The sequence below is a fragment of the Fundulus heteroclitus genome, chromosome 1, assembly GCF_011125445.2.
Source record: "Fundulus heteroclitus isolate FHET01 chromosome 1, MU-UCD_Fhet_4.1, whole genome shotgun sequence".
NCBI classification, from domain to species: Eukaryota; Metazoa; Chordata; class Actinopteri; order Cyprinodontiformes; family Fundulidae; genus Fundulus; species Fundulus heteroclitus.
This window is the reverse complement of record NC_046361.1, coordinates 33,554,007-33,572,329: the sequence shown is the minus strand read 5'-3', so window position 1 is coordinate 33,572,329 and position 18,323 is coordinate 33,554,007. Positions and strand designations below refer to the sequence as shown.

Below are 18,323 nucleotides of genomic sequence, written 5' to 3'. Positions count from 1 at the left end.
GATGACAGCCCATTAAGTGTGATGCTTCAACATGGGGGGTGGGCTTGCGTTGGCTGGAGGTGGTATAGATAAGTTCTCACAGTTTAGCACGCAGGATGGGAGAATAAACACTCGTTATAGGCTGAATGATGCAAACATATCTCTCTCTTCTAGCAGTCAAATGTATCGTTCCAATAAAAACTGTACTTACACTCATTATGGTCATCGTTTTAACTAAACTCCTGGACTCAATTGTGTATTTGAAATTTTCTTTTTCAGAGTAAAATAATGACAAGGACTGCTGGCACAAGTTGGAACTCTCAGCAGATTTTAGATATAAATAAAGGCTGATATATATCTATATAGCCTTTAAATATAAAGGATATCGTTACTGACAGAAATATCCTTTATTCTCAGTGGGGAAATTCTGGTGTCTCTTAGAAAATACACCTTAACCACATTGTTTTTTTCCTGCCACCAACAAGCTTCTTGCATTATTGTGGTTGGAAATTTGATTGCTATTCCTAACAGAATTAGTGGAGTTTATTAATAATGTCGGATTTCCTTTCAGGGACCATCTTTAAAAGTAATCCCAACATTTTCATCGAGGTTAAGGTCAGAGACCATTCCAGAAGCGTAATGTTGAGAGTAGTTTTGATGTGTGATTAGAATTATTGTCCTGTTTAAACCTCAGCCGTGTCCAAGTTTTAACCATCCAGTTGACTTGTATCCCACCACATGTGTGCAATGCATCAGGATATCTGAAAGCTAAACATGATGCAGTATGTTTAGCAGAAGTGTAAACATAGGTTTACACTATGTTTACACTTAGTGGTAATGATGCAGAATGCAGATGCAGAATGATGCACTTAGGTTAAGATGCAGATGTGAATTTCTCCATTGTGAGATCAATAAAGTTTAATTATTATTATTATCATTATTATTATTATTATTATGCTGCCAACGCCATGCTGGAAAGTTGTGTTCTTAGGGTTGGAAGACTAATCTAAGACTCCTCCAAACAGACTGCTTGTCATTGTGGCTCAATAGCTCAGGCATGGTTTGTCTGACCATAATACATTTCTCTAGAAGACATCTGGCATGTCCATGTAGGCAGCTGCAGTTTTTCTATAGGTTAAAAGTGTTGAGGTTGGTGCACAGACTTTGTTTGCAGGGCACTTTATGTGTGCATGGCCATGTAAAACTTGCTTCTGTGTGGATAGCGATTCTAGGCTTACGGCAGTTTCCAGAACTGGCATGTTTAAGCCCTGACGGTTCCGGAACGTCCTAAGCAATTTCCTTTGTTATGAGGGTGATAGTTGTGGTCACATGGTTTCAACTTGGATAAAACTGGGCATTCAAACGTGACACGGATTCCAAGCACGGATCAAAACTGGTTTAAGAATGAATAATTTTCTGGAATGGCCTGCCAAAATGTCTGATTTTTGAAAGCCAAGCCCGTGCCAGGAAATGAGCTAACTTAAAACCCACCTATACCAAGTGGAGTGATCAAACATCCGGCCAGAAACATGATACAGAAAAAGTGTCTGGTTTCTCTGCAACTCCCCAAGAAACTTTTAACCAAATATCAGTTGGGGGTAAATGTATATATTTTAGCTTGTATGTGTAATTTTAACTTTGTGTGAAAATCTTCAATACGGATTTCGCCAAAGCTGGATATTAATGTTTAAACACACAGGTGAGGGAATTTGGCAGCGGACAAAGAAAGACAAACAGAAAGCACAAGAGCAGAAGGCGGTACAATAACGTGCTGCACAGTAGAACAGTTTGAAAACATCTGAAGGAGCCATTAGAGCCCCGGGCTGTGTTTTCATGCCGAACACGCCTTAATTTATTGTGAATCTTTCTGGACAATGCACCAAATCCCTCTGTAATCGCCCTCCTTCCTCTACAAGGATTTACCCCCCACCCCTCACCGCTACGCTTACTGTGCAACCCCCTCCCATTCCTGCTTTTATGAGACTTGCATGTGTTAGAAGTTAATGGAACCTATTAAGCATTTTAATAAGCTCAGCAAGTCTCGAAGAAGGAAGTCAAATAAAGCCTTTTGTGCGGGGGCTGCACTGACTCCCTCTTAATATCTCTTCTCTTGAATGTCGGCAGGGAGAAGCACTTTGTTCTCCTCCTTCTCCTCTCCTTCTTGTCCTCCCCATTTTCCTCCGCTTCCTTCTCTCTGTTAATTGAGTTTCATTAATGAACATCAAGATTTCATTATGCCACAAAGTGTTTAAGAGCAGGCCCCATCTCGGATTTCCTAATGGTTGTGAGGGTGCATGGGCGGATATTGTAGCAGCCGCTGGAATGTCTCTCAGTGAAACTAATGCTAAACACAATGCTCGTGTTCTGAATAATGCTGTACACCACTGCTCTGCATGGGTGGAAATCTCATTACGACAATGCTTGAAAGAAAAATAAGACAAGATTGAAGAGTCTCAAGGTGATAGACAAAATGCTCTGTCGTTCCATTTAAAGAACAAGAGCAAGACAAAGAAACCGGGGGAGGATTGGCAAAAGTTAAGAGGACGGAGATAATGGAGAATAGATCTAAATAGAAAACTGAAACTTGTAACTTTTTATTAATCGGAATATTATTATTCAAGAGAATAGCTTTGCGTGTTGGACATCAATCCTTGTTGAACATAAAGTGCAACCAACAAACAACTCTTTGTATTAAGCAGTTTTACCAGTACTTAATGCCACGGTGAGATTCAGGAAAATTTCTGGTAAAAATAGTATGATTATATAAACTCTAAAAGAAATAATAAAATGACATTATCTCACTCTGCATCTCTCTGCCATGTGGAGTCAAACCCACTTTAAACATATTAAAGGACGAGTCTAATCCATTAATTGTTACATAGCCAAAAACTGCAGAGCGCTAAGATTTGGAAATTGCGTTTATCAAAATTGCGATTATATTTCAGTGACAAAAGACATGAGTGGAAGTGAAGATTATGTGAGCAGAGGAAAGAAGGCATAATTGTCAACAATAAACTAAATCCAAACATCATAAGGTGTCAGGTGCCGCATCGATTCTCCTTAACGCAGCAAAGAGCGGGGAAATCAATCACAAAGCTTAGATGCTTCTTTCAAAAAGCTTTTTGGAAAGATGGTAGTGTTTCTAAACTAAAATCTATTTTCATCACTTGAAAAGCCTTTGAAATCTTTAAATGCGGTAAGAAGCCGGCGTTTCCCTGAAGAAATCTACACTTCAGAGAAGGTAGGGAGGATCTTATTCAAGGAACATAATGGACTATAGGTACCGTCTCATTGCTGTGCAAATGTAAGATACAGCAAATGCAACAGATGTATTTCCACTGGTCCAATATCTTGGATCAAGACCGAACCAAACCCTGAACTAAGTATCATGGGTGGAAGAAGCAATGCATTCCTCCAGGGCATTTAAACACAAGCCAGTCTGCCAGTGGCACTGGTCCCGCTGTATTCTGTGTAACTATTTTAGTTAATTACTTCTTGAATACCAAAGATTTGTTTTTCAACTTCTTTGTCATTCATCTGCAGTGAAATTCTCCGAATAGACTTCCTCAGTACACTCAACTTCTGAGAAAGGAAAAGCAGTTTCACTAAGCAAATGCAAAGTACCTCACAATTGTTTTGAACTTTGACACATTGTGTCTTGTTCTTACTTGTTGTTACTTTACTGTTGGTACTTTAGCTCGATTTTATTTGTTAGATTAACACAAACTAGCAGATAACTGCGAAGTGATAGTGGGTAAAAATCTGTGGTGTGGGTTTGTTTTAGCCCCATTTACTCTGACATCCCTAAATAAAATCCAGAGAAACCGTTTGCCTTGGGAAGGCATTTATTTGATGCACAGAGTCCATGTAGTAGCAATCTCAGTGTAGATACAGCTGCTTTGTAAAGACTTCTAAAATATGTCAGCAAACATTTTGATGCCATATTTGCATTGATTCAGCCTTGTCTTCTTCTTTTGGAAACACACTGTGCTGTGCATATTTACATTTTCTGTTACATAAAAAAACAGTATTTTTTTTAGAGCAAAGTGGTACTGAAGCCAAATTTCTGTTTGTGTGAAAAACCTGGCAAAGAAAGCCGATCGCTATAAAACAATAGTTGTATGGTACAACTAAAAACATGTACAAGACATCACCGTCCATCTAGGCAGACAAGCTGGGTGAGGACAGCATCGAACAGAAAACCAGCCAAGAGACCTTTGGTAACTCTGGAGGAACTGCAGAGATCCAAAGCTCAAGTGCCAGAATCTGTCGCCGTGACAACTGTCAGTTGTGATGGCTGCAAATCTGGCCTTTATGGAAAGAAGACAACCATGCGAGAAAGAATGTAAAAAAAAAGTCCCATTTGCATTTTGCAAAGATCCATGTAGGGACTAAGCAAACGTGTGAAAAGGTGTTCTGGTCAGATGAGACCCAAACTGAAGTAATTTGCCTATCTAATAAACAGTGCATGACCCAAAAGAACACTGCACTTGACACTTCAGCAGCTACACAGAAGTTTAAGTTGTGGGACATGAAAACTGACCATAGACTTTCACCCAGAGACACAATAAAATTATTTATATCAAAGCATATTCATGTGCTAGAATGACTCAAAGCCCAGACTCGAATACAACTGAGAATGTGTGACACATCTGCACCCAGATGCTCTCCATCCAATCGAAACTCAAATTATTTAGCAAACAACAATAGACTAAAATTTCAGGTAGCTAGAAGATACATACCCGAAAAGACCGGCAGCTGCAAATGCAGCAAAAGAGGGTTGTATAATGCATTCATTCCTTGGTGCTAGATTCACACATTTTAGATTTTGTTTTGTAAAAGGGAAAATTAAAACACAAATTTTCTGTTTTTTTTTTAATCATTTTCTTTTCCCTTTGAAGTTACTCCCTTTGCTACTCTATAAAATACTTTGAAATGTGTGGTTGCGATTTGATAAAGTGTTTAAAACACTGTCTGCTGACCGGAAACTGTCGTTTGTTTTCAGGTACAGCTAACTTTACCCCGACAAGGACAGCAACATTAACTGCATGACATTCCTTGCTGTTCTTTATCAAAAATAAAGTCACATTTATGTATCCCATTCAACACTCCCTGATTAAGGGTTCAGTTGCAATAGCTGCTTGATGTTATTTCTCACAAAAAGGGACAGATAGTATGTCATTTAGTAAATGTGTGAAAACATACTATTATAAGAAAGATGTTCCATAGGAAACAGGAGAACTTGTGAAAGAAAGTGTGAATGCTGATAAGAACGTAGACAACCCGCAGCATCTCTAACAAGCTGCCTTGGAAATACATTGATAGAAGCGTTTAAATCAATGTTTATGATCTGATTTTTTGGCCCTTCTGTTCTTGAACCATCCAGTCCTCACTAGGATTCCACATTCCCACTTTGTGCCACACTGTACCTCTGTACAATGGTTATGGATGGCATATATTAGCGGAATACCCAGCTAAACCTCACTGTGACGAAGACAGCACAGCACTCGGCTGTTGAGTCATACTGTAGCTTACCTGTGCACCCTGTATACATTCTGTGCTTTTTCTTGTAGGATACACAGAATACAGAACTATAGCACTCCTATTCATCCCACATCTTGATGCAAATCATTTCCTGTACTCTTTAGAATCTCTATTAAAAGGTACACACAGTCATTTAGCTCTTCATTTTCAAGTGTATGCCCATAAATGTTCTAGTTTACATTGACGGATGCATTAAGTGTAGTTATATTTTCATTTCTTCATGGCTAAGGCAGAGAGAAAATGTAATCAACAAACTAATATGCTGCTGTTAGCCAAGTCAGATACATCTGCTCATATACTGACTAGATTCCTATTACTTAATAAGGGCACCAGGGGATGTATTACATCACTATGATGAACATAGGAACAGTAGCTAAAACCACAAATAGGCTTAAATAGGAAGCGACCAGACTTTCCCACTACATGAAGACGTTTTGACACCTAACCAGGAGTCTTTGTCGATTCTGGCAACTTGCACTTGAGCAATCTGCAGTTAGAATGTGCCTAGGAAGATAGACTCCATACAATTAAAAACAGCAGCGCTCCAAGTCAGATGCAAATCAACGACCCACCTCAAACGACCTAACCTGCTCGTTAGAGTCTATTGCTTGGTGTGAGTTGTTTACTTGTCACCATAGTCAGGGTGTCGCCAACTTAAGCGCGTGACGGCGAAATTGCACAGGCATGAGATTAGCTACAATTTGACGCAATGTTTTAAAATCTAACATTTAAAGCAAAATTTATTTTCCTTAAGAAAAATAAGAATTGAGAAAAAATTGGTTTTGTGTTTTTTTCTTAATGTTGTTTCATAAGGGACCTCTAGTAATAAACTGGTTTTATGAAGATACAAATAAGCTTTTTTTTTGTGTGAAAATGTTATAAGTTAGACTGAAACAGAGCTTTTGACAATTTCTAAATAAGGGCTGCACAGAATTTCACTACCACAATATTAATGAGTGCAACCATAACATTGCAAAGGACTGTTTGGAACGCAAAATCTAAGATTTTTGGTCTGTTGAATGGAGCTTCGCTGCAGTCGATGCATACATCTGACACGGATGACAGCAACACAGTTTCTAAAGTTCACGGGGAGTGCTGGAAGCAACAATATCATAATCTAATTTCCTAGAATCATGTAGCTCTTCTCTTCAGTATTTATTGACTGAAATCAAAGGTACAGAGCTCCTGTTAGTGGAGAACAGACCGCTGCTCTCAGGGTAGGCTAGGGAAGTGGTTTTAAATCCTGTTTTCCTCCTTTAGTACAACTTATTTCAATTTAAAAATTTAAATCTTTTTAAGTACTATGCCACCCATACAGATGCATATCAGTAACTATTGCCAGTAATCGTGGGAACAAAAGCCATCATGGCTGAAGGTATTTTTGCATTGTTGCCCTAAATCTCCTTTTAAATGTCTGAGGTAGCTAGCAAACCTGTCTTCCACCAAAAAAGGTGTGTTTATCTCAGGATTCAATATCAACCTACTGTATTATAGATGATCTCAGAGCTTAGTCATCCATGTATGCTGCTACAGCCATGTTACAGTAACGCTGTTCAGCAACCCCTGTGGAGGTGCATGCTGTGAAAAAGTATTTGTCCTCGGTTTTTAATCGCTTAAATTTCTCACGTAAAAAAAAAAAAAATGAGAGAAATGTAAAAACCGTAGGACATTTGCCCCTCCAGGCTCAAATAGAACAAACCTGAGGATTATGCACCACTGTGTTCCTAATGAGATGGGATAATGAAAACTCAGAGTTGACGTCGGGTCCTGCTGTCACGTGAAATAACTTTGTTTGGGTTATTTGAAGCTACGCCGCCTTCGTTCACCCCCCTTTTTGTTCATAAGCAACTGTTTTTTTTTTTTGCTCCGACAATTATTCTTGATTTATCAAGTACGGACATTAAAGGAACATTAGAATAAACATGCTGTCTCAAACTATAGCATCTGCCTGCTGTCACCGTCTCAGCTTGTTAGTCATGTAAACATAATCGCAATCAAACCTAACAGTTGGGCTTTTCCAGTCGGTGCCTGCTTGGTGCCGATCTTTTGAGCTCGCCGTTGTTTACCTATCCTCTCCTATCCGCAGAGCTAACAAAAGCAGCTGAGGACACTGAGAAAGGGACTCGCTGGGTGTTTAAAATTTAAATGCATCATCCCGACTCCCGTGCAGCACAATGCATGCTGGATACTCAGAGAGAAAGAGAGAGAGAGAGAGGGAAAAAAAAGTTAAGTTGAGCTAGATCTGAATGTTTCATAAGGAGCTCGAGCCTGGAGCATAAGTGAGACTGGCATTAAGAGCGAGCAGTGGGACAGACAGAAACAGAGAGAATGTAGAGAATTCAGATGTTTCCTCTGATGTGAATATTACATGTCATTTATCTCGGCAAACTGAAGATGTACAATAGCTCTTATTACGAGCCCTGCTCTGCGAAATGTCTCTCCTCGGGAAAATCAGAATACATAAAGGAAAAAGGGTAAGGAACATGCAGCTCTAAATGAATCCTCATCTATCTGTCAATACGGATCAACATCTTCCGGCTGCTCGGCACTTTTTCCCGTGGTTTTAAATGAGGACTCTGCGTTTTGGTGCCTGCACAGCTAACCTCACAGGAGGCAGGATCCACAATAATCCTGGGTTCATTTTTCATTAAACATCAAAACCAGTTACATAACGCAAACAGTATTACAAAAGATTAAAGCACTTACTAATTATAAAAATATGATAACAAAGAGGCCTTTATTTAAATTTATTTTAGTTATGTTAATTGATGCATTACCTTCTTGGAAGTATTTAAAGCCAGAGTGAAAACTAAATAAACAAAAGCTTTTGCTGGTTCACCTTGGCGCCTTTGAAGGTGAGGTTTTCTACACACTTTACCTAATAAAGTATAATAGACAAACAACTTGTTCAAGCCTTTAGAGAAAGCGACCCGTTGTGCGTTACCTGCGCAGCAGCAACTTGGGGTGGTTTTTGCTCTCCAGGTTGCGGTCGATCAGGTCCGACAGCAGGTGTTTGAGGACATCCGTGGCGTACTCCAGACGCCCCTGCAGGGCCGTCATGATGAGCGAGGCCACGTTGCCGCGGTCCCTCATGGAGAAGGAGCGCTGCATCTCAAGCGTTCGTATGAAGGTGAGCAGGAACACTTTGTTGTTGATGAGCTGACCGAACAGCTTCAGGGCCTTCTCCACATTCTGCTGGCCATTGCCCGACACCTGAAGAGGAGGGAGGAGAAACGGCACATGTGGAGGCTAATGAGTAACCAACACTTTATTCCTGCAATTAGGCTTTTATATATAAAAAAAAAAAAAAAAACTTTTAAGCACTTTACTCCTCGGCATTTATTGTGACCTTGTCTCAGGCAAAATATGTTTTCCAAAGTCTCTTCTCCTATTTCTCTTCGGGCAGAGACTCTCGGCCATGGTGGGTAACTGAGAAGATCCTAATCAATTATTGACCGCAGCCCCATCAAAAAGCATTGTGGCTTGACTAAGGCATCTCAGTTTCAGTCCATTGTCCAGCCTTTGAAAAATCTGGGTATCAAAACGCATATTTTTTTATGTTTGGATAAATAATAATTTGGATCCTACTGATAGAGAAGTCTGGCTTATTTCACGAGGGTAAACTTTCTAAATAATTAATTTCATAATTTATTTGATAATAATTGTTTCACGTTTGTTGTTTTTAGCATGTGTACTTTTGTTGATTCAGTTATTGAGCTGTATTTTCATGTTCAATATTATTTTCGATAGAAAGTACCCTTCAGCAAGCACTTCAGTAATTAACTTTTTTAGGATGAAGCCATTAAATCAAGATTAAAAACACATCTGTTTAAAATTGCCTTTGACTGTTCTAGTTAAACAGTTTTACTGTTTTTAATGTTCTTTTTTGTTACTACATTCTATCCCTACTTGCTTTTATTCTATTTTCTATCTACATTTTATTATTTTGGTATATCTTAATCATGTAAAGCACTTTGTATTGTCTTGTACTGAATTGTGCTATATAAATAAATTTGCCTTGCCTTGCCATTGGCAGCTTTTGCTGATAATACCTATGTGGACCTTTTGTTTTTATTTTTGTTAGATTGCACTCCTTAACCACTGCTCCGATTCTTTATGGACAAAGCTTTTGATATAGCAATTTCTGCTAATAACCATGTGTACTCCTTGTTTTTCTTCTTTCATCGAAAGTATTCGTGGCCCAGTGCTACTCGTTTTATGTTTGTTTATTTCCTGGACTACGCACTGAAAAAAAAAAGAGATATGGCATCTATCTAAACTCATCGTGTTGATTCAACATTATTGTTTCATGTACTTAGAGAACATAATATTGTGTAGATGCTACAGAATATGAAAAGATTTGCCCATTAGCATATTTAATTTAACTTAACAGAAACTCAATGAATCGATTTAACTTTACTTGCAACCTAAAACTTAAAATCACCATCATCATGCTATCTTGTGTACTGAGAGACAGATGTGACAGATGTGTTTTATCTGTATCTTCTTCCAGTCTCAATCCCCAGTTAATCGCTATGAGCGGCCACTGTTACTGATCCTGCCTCTGCAGGTTCCTTCTGGTTGAAAGGGCTTGTACTGTTACCAGGTTTGGTCAGAATGAGAGGTGCTCTCAGTACACAAGATAGCATGATGATGGTGATTTAAAATTTTAGGTTGCAAGTAAAGTTAAATCGATTCATTGAAAATTCCATTAAGTTAAATTAAACATGCTAATGGGCAAATCTTTTCATATTCTGTAGCATCTACACAATATTATGTTGGATTGCACTTCAATTAAATTCTTTAAAACTGCTTTCAGATATCAATTGATGATATATAAGCACAATGAATTGTTGTACAGTATATATTTTATACTGATTTATTTTGTATTAATGTATGCCTAAAATACCCATTTACTGGTTTCAGAAAGTATTATCAGGCATCTCGTCTCAAACCACTGCACAATGGTGACGTTTGTAATGATTGTCAACCTCCTGACTTTGTCCCCGTTTGTACACAGCCAGAAAATTTTATCCGGCAAAAAAAGCGGAAAACTAAAGTCGTTTCTCGGCCTTGCCGTCACCCCGTGAAAAGGAGCAAAAAGTCTTAAACGGACAGTTTTTATCTCAGTGGAAGAGCCCGCACTCCTGCTTGAGGAGTGGGAATTATTCACTTCATTACCCCTCATACTGCAGCCACTGGTGGATGAAATAGCAATGTGCTGGGATCCTGTTTTCCATGAGGGAGCCTTCATGTGAGGTATACATATGTGTGTGTGTGTGTGTGTGTGTGTGTGTGTGTGTGTATTCTGGCCAGCATGACTGACTAGGCATTCGTGTCAGACCGCAGAGTACGAAGCATAACTGGAAGACTGGTATCCTTCTCTCCCACTGAGCAATTCTGTGGTTATGGAGGTTACGCTGCAGCGGGGACGGCGACATGAGACACACTCTTCAGCTCTCCTTGTTTCTTTTAACCTTACTATAACCGTCCTTTGGCCGTTCTTAATGCATTAGCTGCCTTCGCCTCTCAGTTATCTTTCTGTTTTTTTTTTGCCTCAATCTCCACAGTTTGTTACCTCCAGTTCCCTGAGGACGGGATGATCCTCAATGCCGGGGAAGAGGACTCTCATGGCATATGTTCTGTAGTCCAGATGGGGGATACCGGCTCTGTCGAGGTCACTGGTAAGCTCGTTGATGTCTGTCTGCAACTCTGCAAAGGCTGGTGGAGAAGGAGAAAGAGAAAGAAAAAAAAAACAGAAAAGAGACCAGTTGAAAGAAATGTGTGAGAAATGCATCTCAGAAATAAAACTGCTCCTTAATCCCCAAGGACCAAATAAGAGAATCCCTCTTATCTTTATAGTGTTTACTGCCCGCATGAGGATGACAGAAAGCTCAAGATCATTCGCACGTCAGAGGATCTCAGCTTTTCACATCTCTCTCTCGTAAAAAAAAAAAAAAAAAAAAAAACTTTCACAAACACACACACACTTACGTCCATTTTTCTTGCTTACTTTTTTCTTTTTTTTTTTTTTATCTCCCAGCCGGTAAATTGGCTGTAGTAAAGGTCCCGAAGATTGTGTCATCTCAGTGTGAGGCTGCAGGTGAGCGCCAGTTAATTGGCTCCATCCTAACTCAGTCTGGTTTAGGCTCACGGCTCTGTTGCTTCCCTGGGCTGCCCTTGGGGATCCTCCCTGCACATAGCCTATCACACGAACAGCAGCCGCCCCCAACACCCTTCTCTAAACCCAGCTATACAATCTTAGTCCCGGTCCCCCGGCCTCAAAGTACCCCTGCGACTTGCAGCAACTTGCAGTGGAACCTGGGCAGCTATCTAAATCCAGCCTGGGAGGCAGGACTCTCCTGGTCCCTGCTAATGGTTAAAACATTAATCTTCTCCTTTCCCAAGGCTGCCTGTGTGATAGTCTCTGTTTGCCTACTCCGTGTTCAGCCGCCTGTCTGTCATTTGACAATTGCCTGTATTTTTTTTTTTTTTTTTCACAGCTTGATAACACTGGGCGAGCTGATCAGGGGGGACGCTGGAGGAGATGGCTAACAAGGTCCTCTCTGGCTGATGAACTCGTCTGAAGAGTGTGAGACATTGAGCTAATTTTGTCATTTTAATGACTGGCTACACAGACCCGTCCATCACTGATTGTTTGGTGCTTGTTAAAAGCGAGGTCGGGCTGAGGTGATTAGAAGAACTCCCTCTGTGCAAAGAGTCAAAAGTTCAGATTAACCACTGGGACCGCCATTTATCCCGAAACACAAGGTAGCGAGAGTGTTTAGAAAGAATTAAGTGGCTGATAATAGAGACACTTATAACCAAAGTCATTTCCCAGCCCTTTTTTTTTTCTGAGTGGGGTACAATTTTACTTCCAAAACTCTGAGGTCAACATTGCACAGAAATGTTATGAAAAATTACCCACTGCCTCCAGAATAGCTGCGAAAAAACATCTGGATACCACTGTTAAAAAACAAGTCAGTCTTTTTCTTCATGTGAATCGTCTCCGGCGGGAATCCGGCTGGAGTTACTCTAACTAGATGATAAATATTTATGAGTCAGCCTGTGTCTAGGACCAGTACCCAGTTTTCAGAATATAATTGTCTGAACGCTACTGTCCGATGATTTACTGCTTGATGAGAGGGGTCACGTGCAGTGGTAACCAATTCTGTTGAAATAAATAACCAGTATGCCTCCCTGGCCTAGATTTGGAGATAATTTAATACCATTAGCTTGTGCACACAGACCGGCAGTAAATTACTTACTGTACATTATACTTGAAAACACATTTGTGCTTGTTACGCGATTACACCAACAAGTCAATGGAAATGCGCTCCCCAGCACCGTTCTCTTGCATATGTTATTGAATCGGCAGTTAAATCGCGGCCTATAATTAGATTACGAGGGTCTAAAAGGTCCTTGAGCATTCTCATTTTAAAATCAGGCTGGCGGTCTGTCCGCGCGCAGACCCCGCTGCTCTGACACCGACCTTCTTTGCACTCCAGGGCCACACGCGACTCCAGGTTGTCCATCTGCATCTGCAGGCGCTTCAGGGTGAGATCGTTCTCTCGCGACTTGCGCTTGTAGGCGATGAGCACGAGGATGACGATGATGAGGAGGAGACCTCCACCTGCTGCGATGCTAACAATGGCGGGGAGGGTCAGGAGGCTGTCAGACATGATGTGCACCGCTCCGGGAGATACGTGGAGGCCACCAACTTGAACCTGCCGGAGGAATTGTAAACAAGACACCATTAAAAACCACAATACTTTTTTTTTTTTTGTCTTGCGTCTGGACAAAAACAGTTTTTTTAAAATTCGCTGTGGGCATTGCCAAGAAGAAACCCTAATTTTTATAAAACCAAAGTTGATATTGTCCGCTCACATCGAAGCTGAGTTTAAGCACACGGCCACCTGTGTGCCGCCGTTGAGAGGGAATTAGTGCGGGGCACGCACTCAATAACTGAGCAGGAACGTAAAAATAATTGCTGCGGATTCAGTTGGAACTTTTTGACAGCAAGAGCTGCCCTCCCTTTTGACCCCATTCCCGCAGGCGAACGAGCGATGATGAGAACACAAACAATAGAGTGGAAAAGGCCAGCTGCCGAGGAAAGGATCCAAATACAGGGATACATGGAAAGTGACGGTCAAAGAAAGATACAAACGCGGAGACTGGAAGTAAAGAGAGGGAGAAAGAGAAATACTGACCACGACTTTGTATTGGCCAGTGAGGTTGGGCGGCTCACACAGCAGTTGGCTCTCGGACACGGTGACAGAGCAGGGAGTCTCGCCTATCAGTACGGTGTAGTTAAGCTTCACCCCTCCAGACGTCGGGGGAATCAGGTTTCTGCCCTGTAGGCATACAGGGAGAGACAGGGAGGATAAACTCAGAGACACACAGACAGAGTTCAGGAAAGAAATCACAGCTTTTTTTTTATGATCCCGAAAAAGGCCAATCTGCCATCTATTATAATCCGCCGCTTTGGACGCAGCTGGTGCGAATGTTTTTTTTTTTTTTAATCTGACATTGTTAGATGTTTCACAGCGAAAGCAGATGATCAAGACAAATGACTGAACGATGTTTTCTCAATAAATTCTGTTCCCGAGAAATAACAAAATTAGCATGGAAATTAGCTGTTGCCACAATCCAGTGAAAACTAAAATGACAAAGAGAAGAAAACGTTTGGATAGAGACGCTGTAGGAAGTCTGTGGGGTAGATTCAGACACTAAATACAGTGCCTGGTGACCATCTTCTGCTTTAATTAAAGCAGAAAATACTTTGGGTTTTGCCTCTATCAACTTTGCACATCTAGAAACTGAATGTTTTGCCCATTCTTACATGCAAAACAGACTTACAGATTGGATGGAGGTTTTCCACAACACCAGTATTTCCAAAACACTATTTCTCATTAGTGTTAAGCTCTGCACAAATATACGCTGATCTAAAACATGCCCTCGTAGCTCCAGCTGTATGTTTAGGATCAGGGAAGGTCCAACTTAGATTTCAGTCTCACTTCTCTGCAGATTTTCTTCCACGACTGCCTACATTTTTCAATCACCATTTACCAGCATGTCTGTCCGTGCTTAAGAAACACATCCCTTAAACACGATGCTGTCGGCAGATTTTATTGTGTTGTGGCCACAGAATCTTCCGCCCTTTTAAAATGTTTTAATGTTAAATTAATTCTCCCCCCCCTTTCTTTAAGAGTATGCAGTACTTAGTGTTGAGCTATCACAAAAAGAAATTCACATGACAGGGGTTAGAGAGGTTTTCCAGGCATTGTTTTCCTTACACTTTACCTTGAGAATGATTGGTGAACCAGGCTTTTGCTCAAGGACACCAGAGGTGCTGAGGGGTTCAAAGAAAGGGTTTGGGTAGTACACGAGGTTCGTGTTGTTGTAGACCAGCAGCGCCTGGACGTTGTTGAAGATGAAGCCGAACTCGTCCGCGTGTTTCACGGTGTCCAGACCCGGAAGGTACTCTGCCATGAGGGACGGAGCGAAGCAGCTCATGGTCGTGCTGTTGAGCCCTTTGCACACCTGGGGGGGGATGGAAACAGAGGAGGAACATCTTTAAATTTTTGTCACGCAACATACAACAAAACAGCCAGGGAGCCCTGAAATCTAGTTGTGATTTAAACATCTGCAATGCACAGACTCCCTTTCTCCGCCTCAGCCACACAGCGCTAAGCCCGATCCTTTCTAAACTCGTCCATTTCTAATAACCTAAGCTGTGATTTTAAGTAACACACTTTGTTACCAGCACGGTCTCCACAGGGAGCTAACCAGCCTAATAATTGACACATAAAATCCCAATTCTTTTCAGGAAAAGGGATTTACTAGCTGCCATTAAATCCATCTTTATTGTGGACCAAGCCTCTATAAAACTGGAAATAAATTGCTGCTATTGCCTCACTGTAAAACACTTGAGGACAACAACCACAAAGGATGGAGGCATTGCTCCTCTGTCTCCGCAGGTAAAGCTTGAGCTATGGCTCTTTTATTACTTCTCTCCAGTTTGCCTAGATGTGAGAGCTGCCTTCCATCCATCCTCCCTGGCTCAGCAGCAGAGGGAAAGAAGAGACAGGATTGATTGCAGCACAGCACTCTGCTTGCAGAGGTTTTTTTTTTATCTCCTCTCATTCCCTTCAAGCTCTCTCTCTCTCTCTCTTTTTCTCTCTCTGGGGAAAAAACTTAATTAGAGCTAAATATCATCAGAGATAGCAGAAGGCAGCAACCACCACACCTCCTACCTGTTGTCTGCTGCTGTGGAGAAAGCGAGGGAGATCGATGCAAACTCATCTATGTAAGGTACACCGATTGGATTTTGCCAGCATGAGGTAAGGTGAGCTGCAGGAGCACAATCGAGGGAAGGGACTGGCATCTTTACAAACTCCCTTTTCAACACAAACTTAAAGAGTTTTCAAGTTTCCTCATGCCCGGAGACCAGGGCACTTAAGACTGCAGCCAATGATTGGTAAGTAAATAATAGGGCTGGTCGCTGGTATCAAGGCGTGCAAATGTTTAAAAAAGTTACAGTTTCAAAACTCCTGAATAGAACATTTTTTTTTTCTGTGATACAGTTCCTGCTGTTAAAACCTCTTTAAATGAAATGCTAGAGAAATCCCCAGGATAATGTGGTAACAGTAGCAAGCAGAAAATAATCCCGCAAAAAATATGACAAATTTGGCTTTAGGTCTGGAAATATTTTTGGTTGTGAAACAAATAACCGGTCAGGGTGTGAAAACTAAGGAAATATGGCTATTATCAAAGTTACACTATTTTAAAGCTACAGTTTGCACGACAGAAGCAGCATGTCTGTTAGGGATTGGCGTGAAGACATAACAGCAAAAATAAAAATATTCTGCACAAAAACAATTCAAAAACTACTACAAATTGTAGAATTTTTTGTTTCTATATTTTTGCTTTAGTCTAGGGGGCAAGGCAGAGGTGAGAGTGAGAGAGAGAGAGATATGTGTATGCGCATGGATAGCGGACGGACGCTTGCTGGGAGCAGTATCTGTTTAAGACTCTTAAACAAGTGGCTTAGTTTGTTACCCAAATAAGATACTTCCTGGTCAAAAACAAGCACAATTAAAACCGCAAGCGGTGATGAGCGGCCCTCGCAGCAAAGCGCCGCTCCGGCCTTGGCCACCGCTGGGATTTGCGCACCGCCGGCCGCCCACCACCGCAGATGCTGTCACGCATTTTGCCCGCCCGTCCACTGGGCGATTTACACGAACGTGTTCGGCAGCGCTCCCCCACGACTCACAAAAAATCTGGTGCAGATTCACCACAACGGACCGGTATAGCGCCCGCTTCACAGCAGACGCCGCACCAATCCGCCTGTCGATCTCCCGCTCCATCTTCCCCTCATTCGTGAACAAGACCCCAAGATACTTGAACTTCTCCACTAGAAGCTGGCCCTTGGGACTTTCCTTTTTTAAAAAGCTTATAGTTAGAGTGGCTCATGTTACCCTGAGCTACCTCTATAATTATGCTGCTATAGGTTTAGGCTACTGCAGGACATCAGGATCTATTGTTCTTCAATTTTGAATGACTGTTGTCATTTCAGCTTTTAACTTTTTGATTTTTTTTTTTCTTCATAGTAGGTACACCTGGTCTGGCGTTCTGTTAGCTCTGGCATCATCCAGGGAAGACCCGCTACTACCATCTAATGTAGAACTTCTGTGCTTTTTTGTCTCTCTTGTTGTGTCTCTGCTCTGTCTTCTGTAACCCCCAGTCTGTCGAGGCAGATGACCGTTCATACTGAGCCCGGTTCTGCTGGAGGTTTTTCCTTCCCGTTAATGGGGAGTTTTTTCCCCGCTGTTGCTTCATGCTTGCTCAGTAGGTAGGATTGCTGCAAAGCCATGGACAATGCAGACGACTCTCCCTGTGGCTCTACGCTTCTTCAAGAGAGAATGCTACTTGTCAAGACTTTGATGCAATGAACTGGTTCCCTTATATAGGAATTTTTTTGACCAATGTGTATAATCTGACCCAATCTGTATAATCTGATTGATTTTGACTTTGTAAAGTGCCTTGAGATGATATATTTCATGAATTGGCGCTATATAAATAACATTGAATTGCATCATCTCTTCAGACCAAATAAACTATCACATTTTTTGAGACAGTTATCTCATTTTAAAGATATAATCATCTAACAGTATTACTCTTAGCAAGTTAAAGCTCCATAATAATTTTAGACCAGGTTTTAGTTCCACTCTTTTATTATGCACATCTAGGCTACCTATAAATATAAAGTATGGCATGCCAAAAAACATTTTCAACAAAAGGCAATTTTAGTAATGGCCTTGCGATTTTATATCTAAGCATTAAAAATGATAATATTTCACCAATTTTCACAGCAAGATGGAAATAACGACTATCCAACATTTTAAGATTTTGTAAAAACTTTTTTCCTTTTTTACCTACCTTTTGAAATTAATACTTGTTTCTACTTCTCCAAAATTAAACTTCAAGAAAACTATTGTGCTGTCCTGGGGCCATATGCAGCTAGACAGCTAGGACAAAAGTTCCCCACAAAAGCTTCCTTTTCTTGCATTCTCTGAATAACCTTTGTTCCCAAATCTGGCTTTAAACATTCTTTTTGTAAAAAGACGAATATTTTTCCAAGGCAGAAGCGTGTAGAACAAATTCAACTTCAACATTAGCAGTTTCCCTAGCTTCATCGCTGAAAAGCAGCTTTTAACCGGAGCAAAATACGTCAAAGATCTTTTTTTAAGGTGAGAGCACTCACTATCTCACGTAATTCACATAGAGATCTAACAAAG

General features: G+C 40.9%; 1 protein-coding gene across 2 annotated transcripts in view; it reads right to left on the bottom strand.

Moving 5' to 3' along the window:
• The window catches only part of plxna2 (plexin A2), a 278,376-nt gene that overhangs the window by 35,596 nt on the left and 224,457 nt on the right, over positions 1–18,323 (bottom strand). For both annotated transcript variants that reach the window (XM_036141455.1, XM_012875562.3), the window contains exons 18-22: positions 14,827–15,066; positions 13,734–13,877; positions 13,016–13,250; positions 11,102–11,244; positions 8,468–8,736 (exon numbers count right to left, since the gene is read on the bottom strand). In XM_036141455.1, the coding sequence (XP_035997348.1) occupies positions 8,468–8,736; positions 11,102–11,244; positions 13,016–13,250; positions 13,734–13,877; positions 14,827–15,066 (1,031 nt within the window). The remainder of the gene's footprint in view (positions 1–8,467; positions 8,737–11,101; positions 11,245–13,015; positions 13,251–13,733; positions 13,878–14,826; positions 15,067–18,323) is intronic.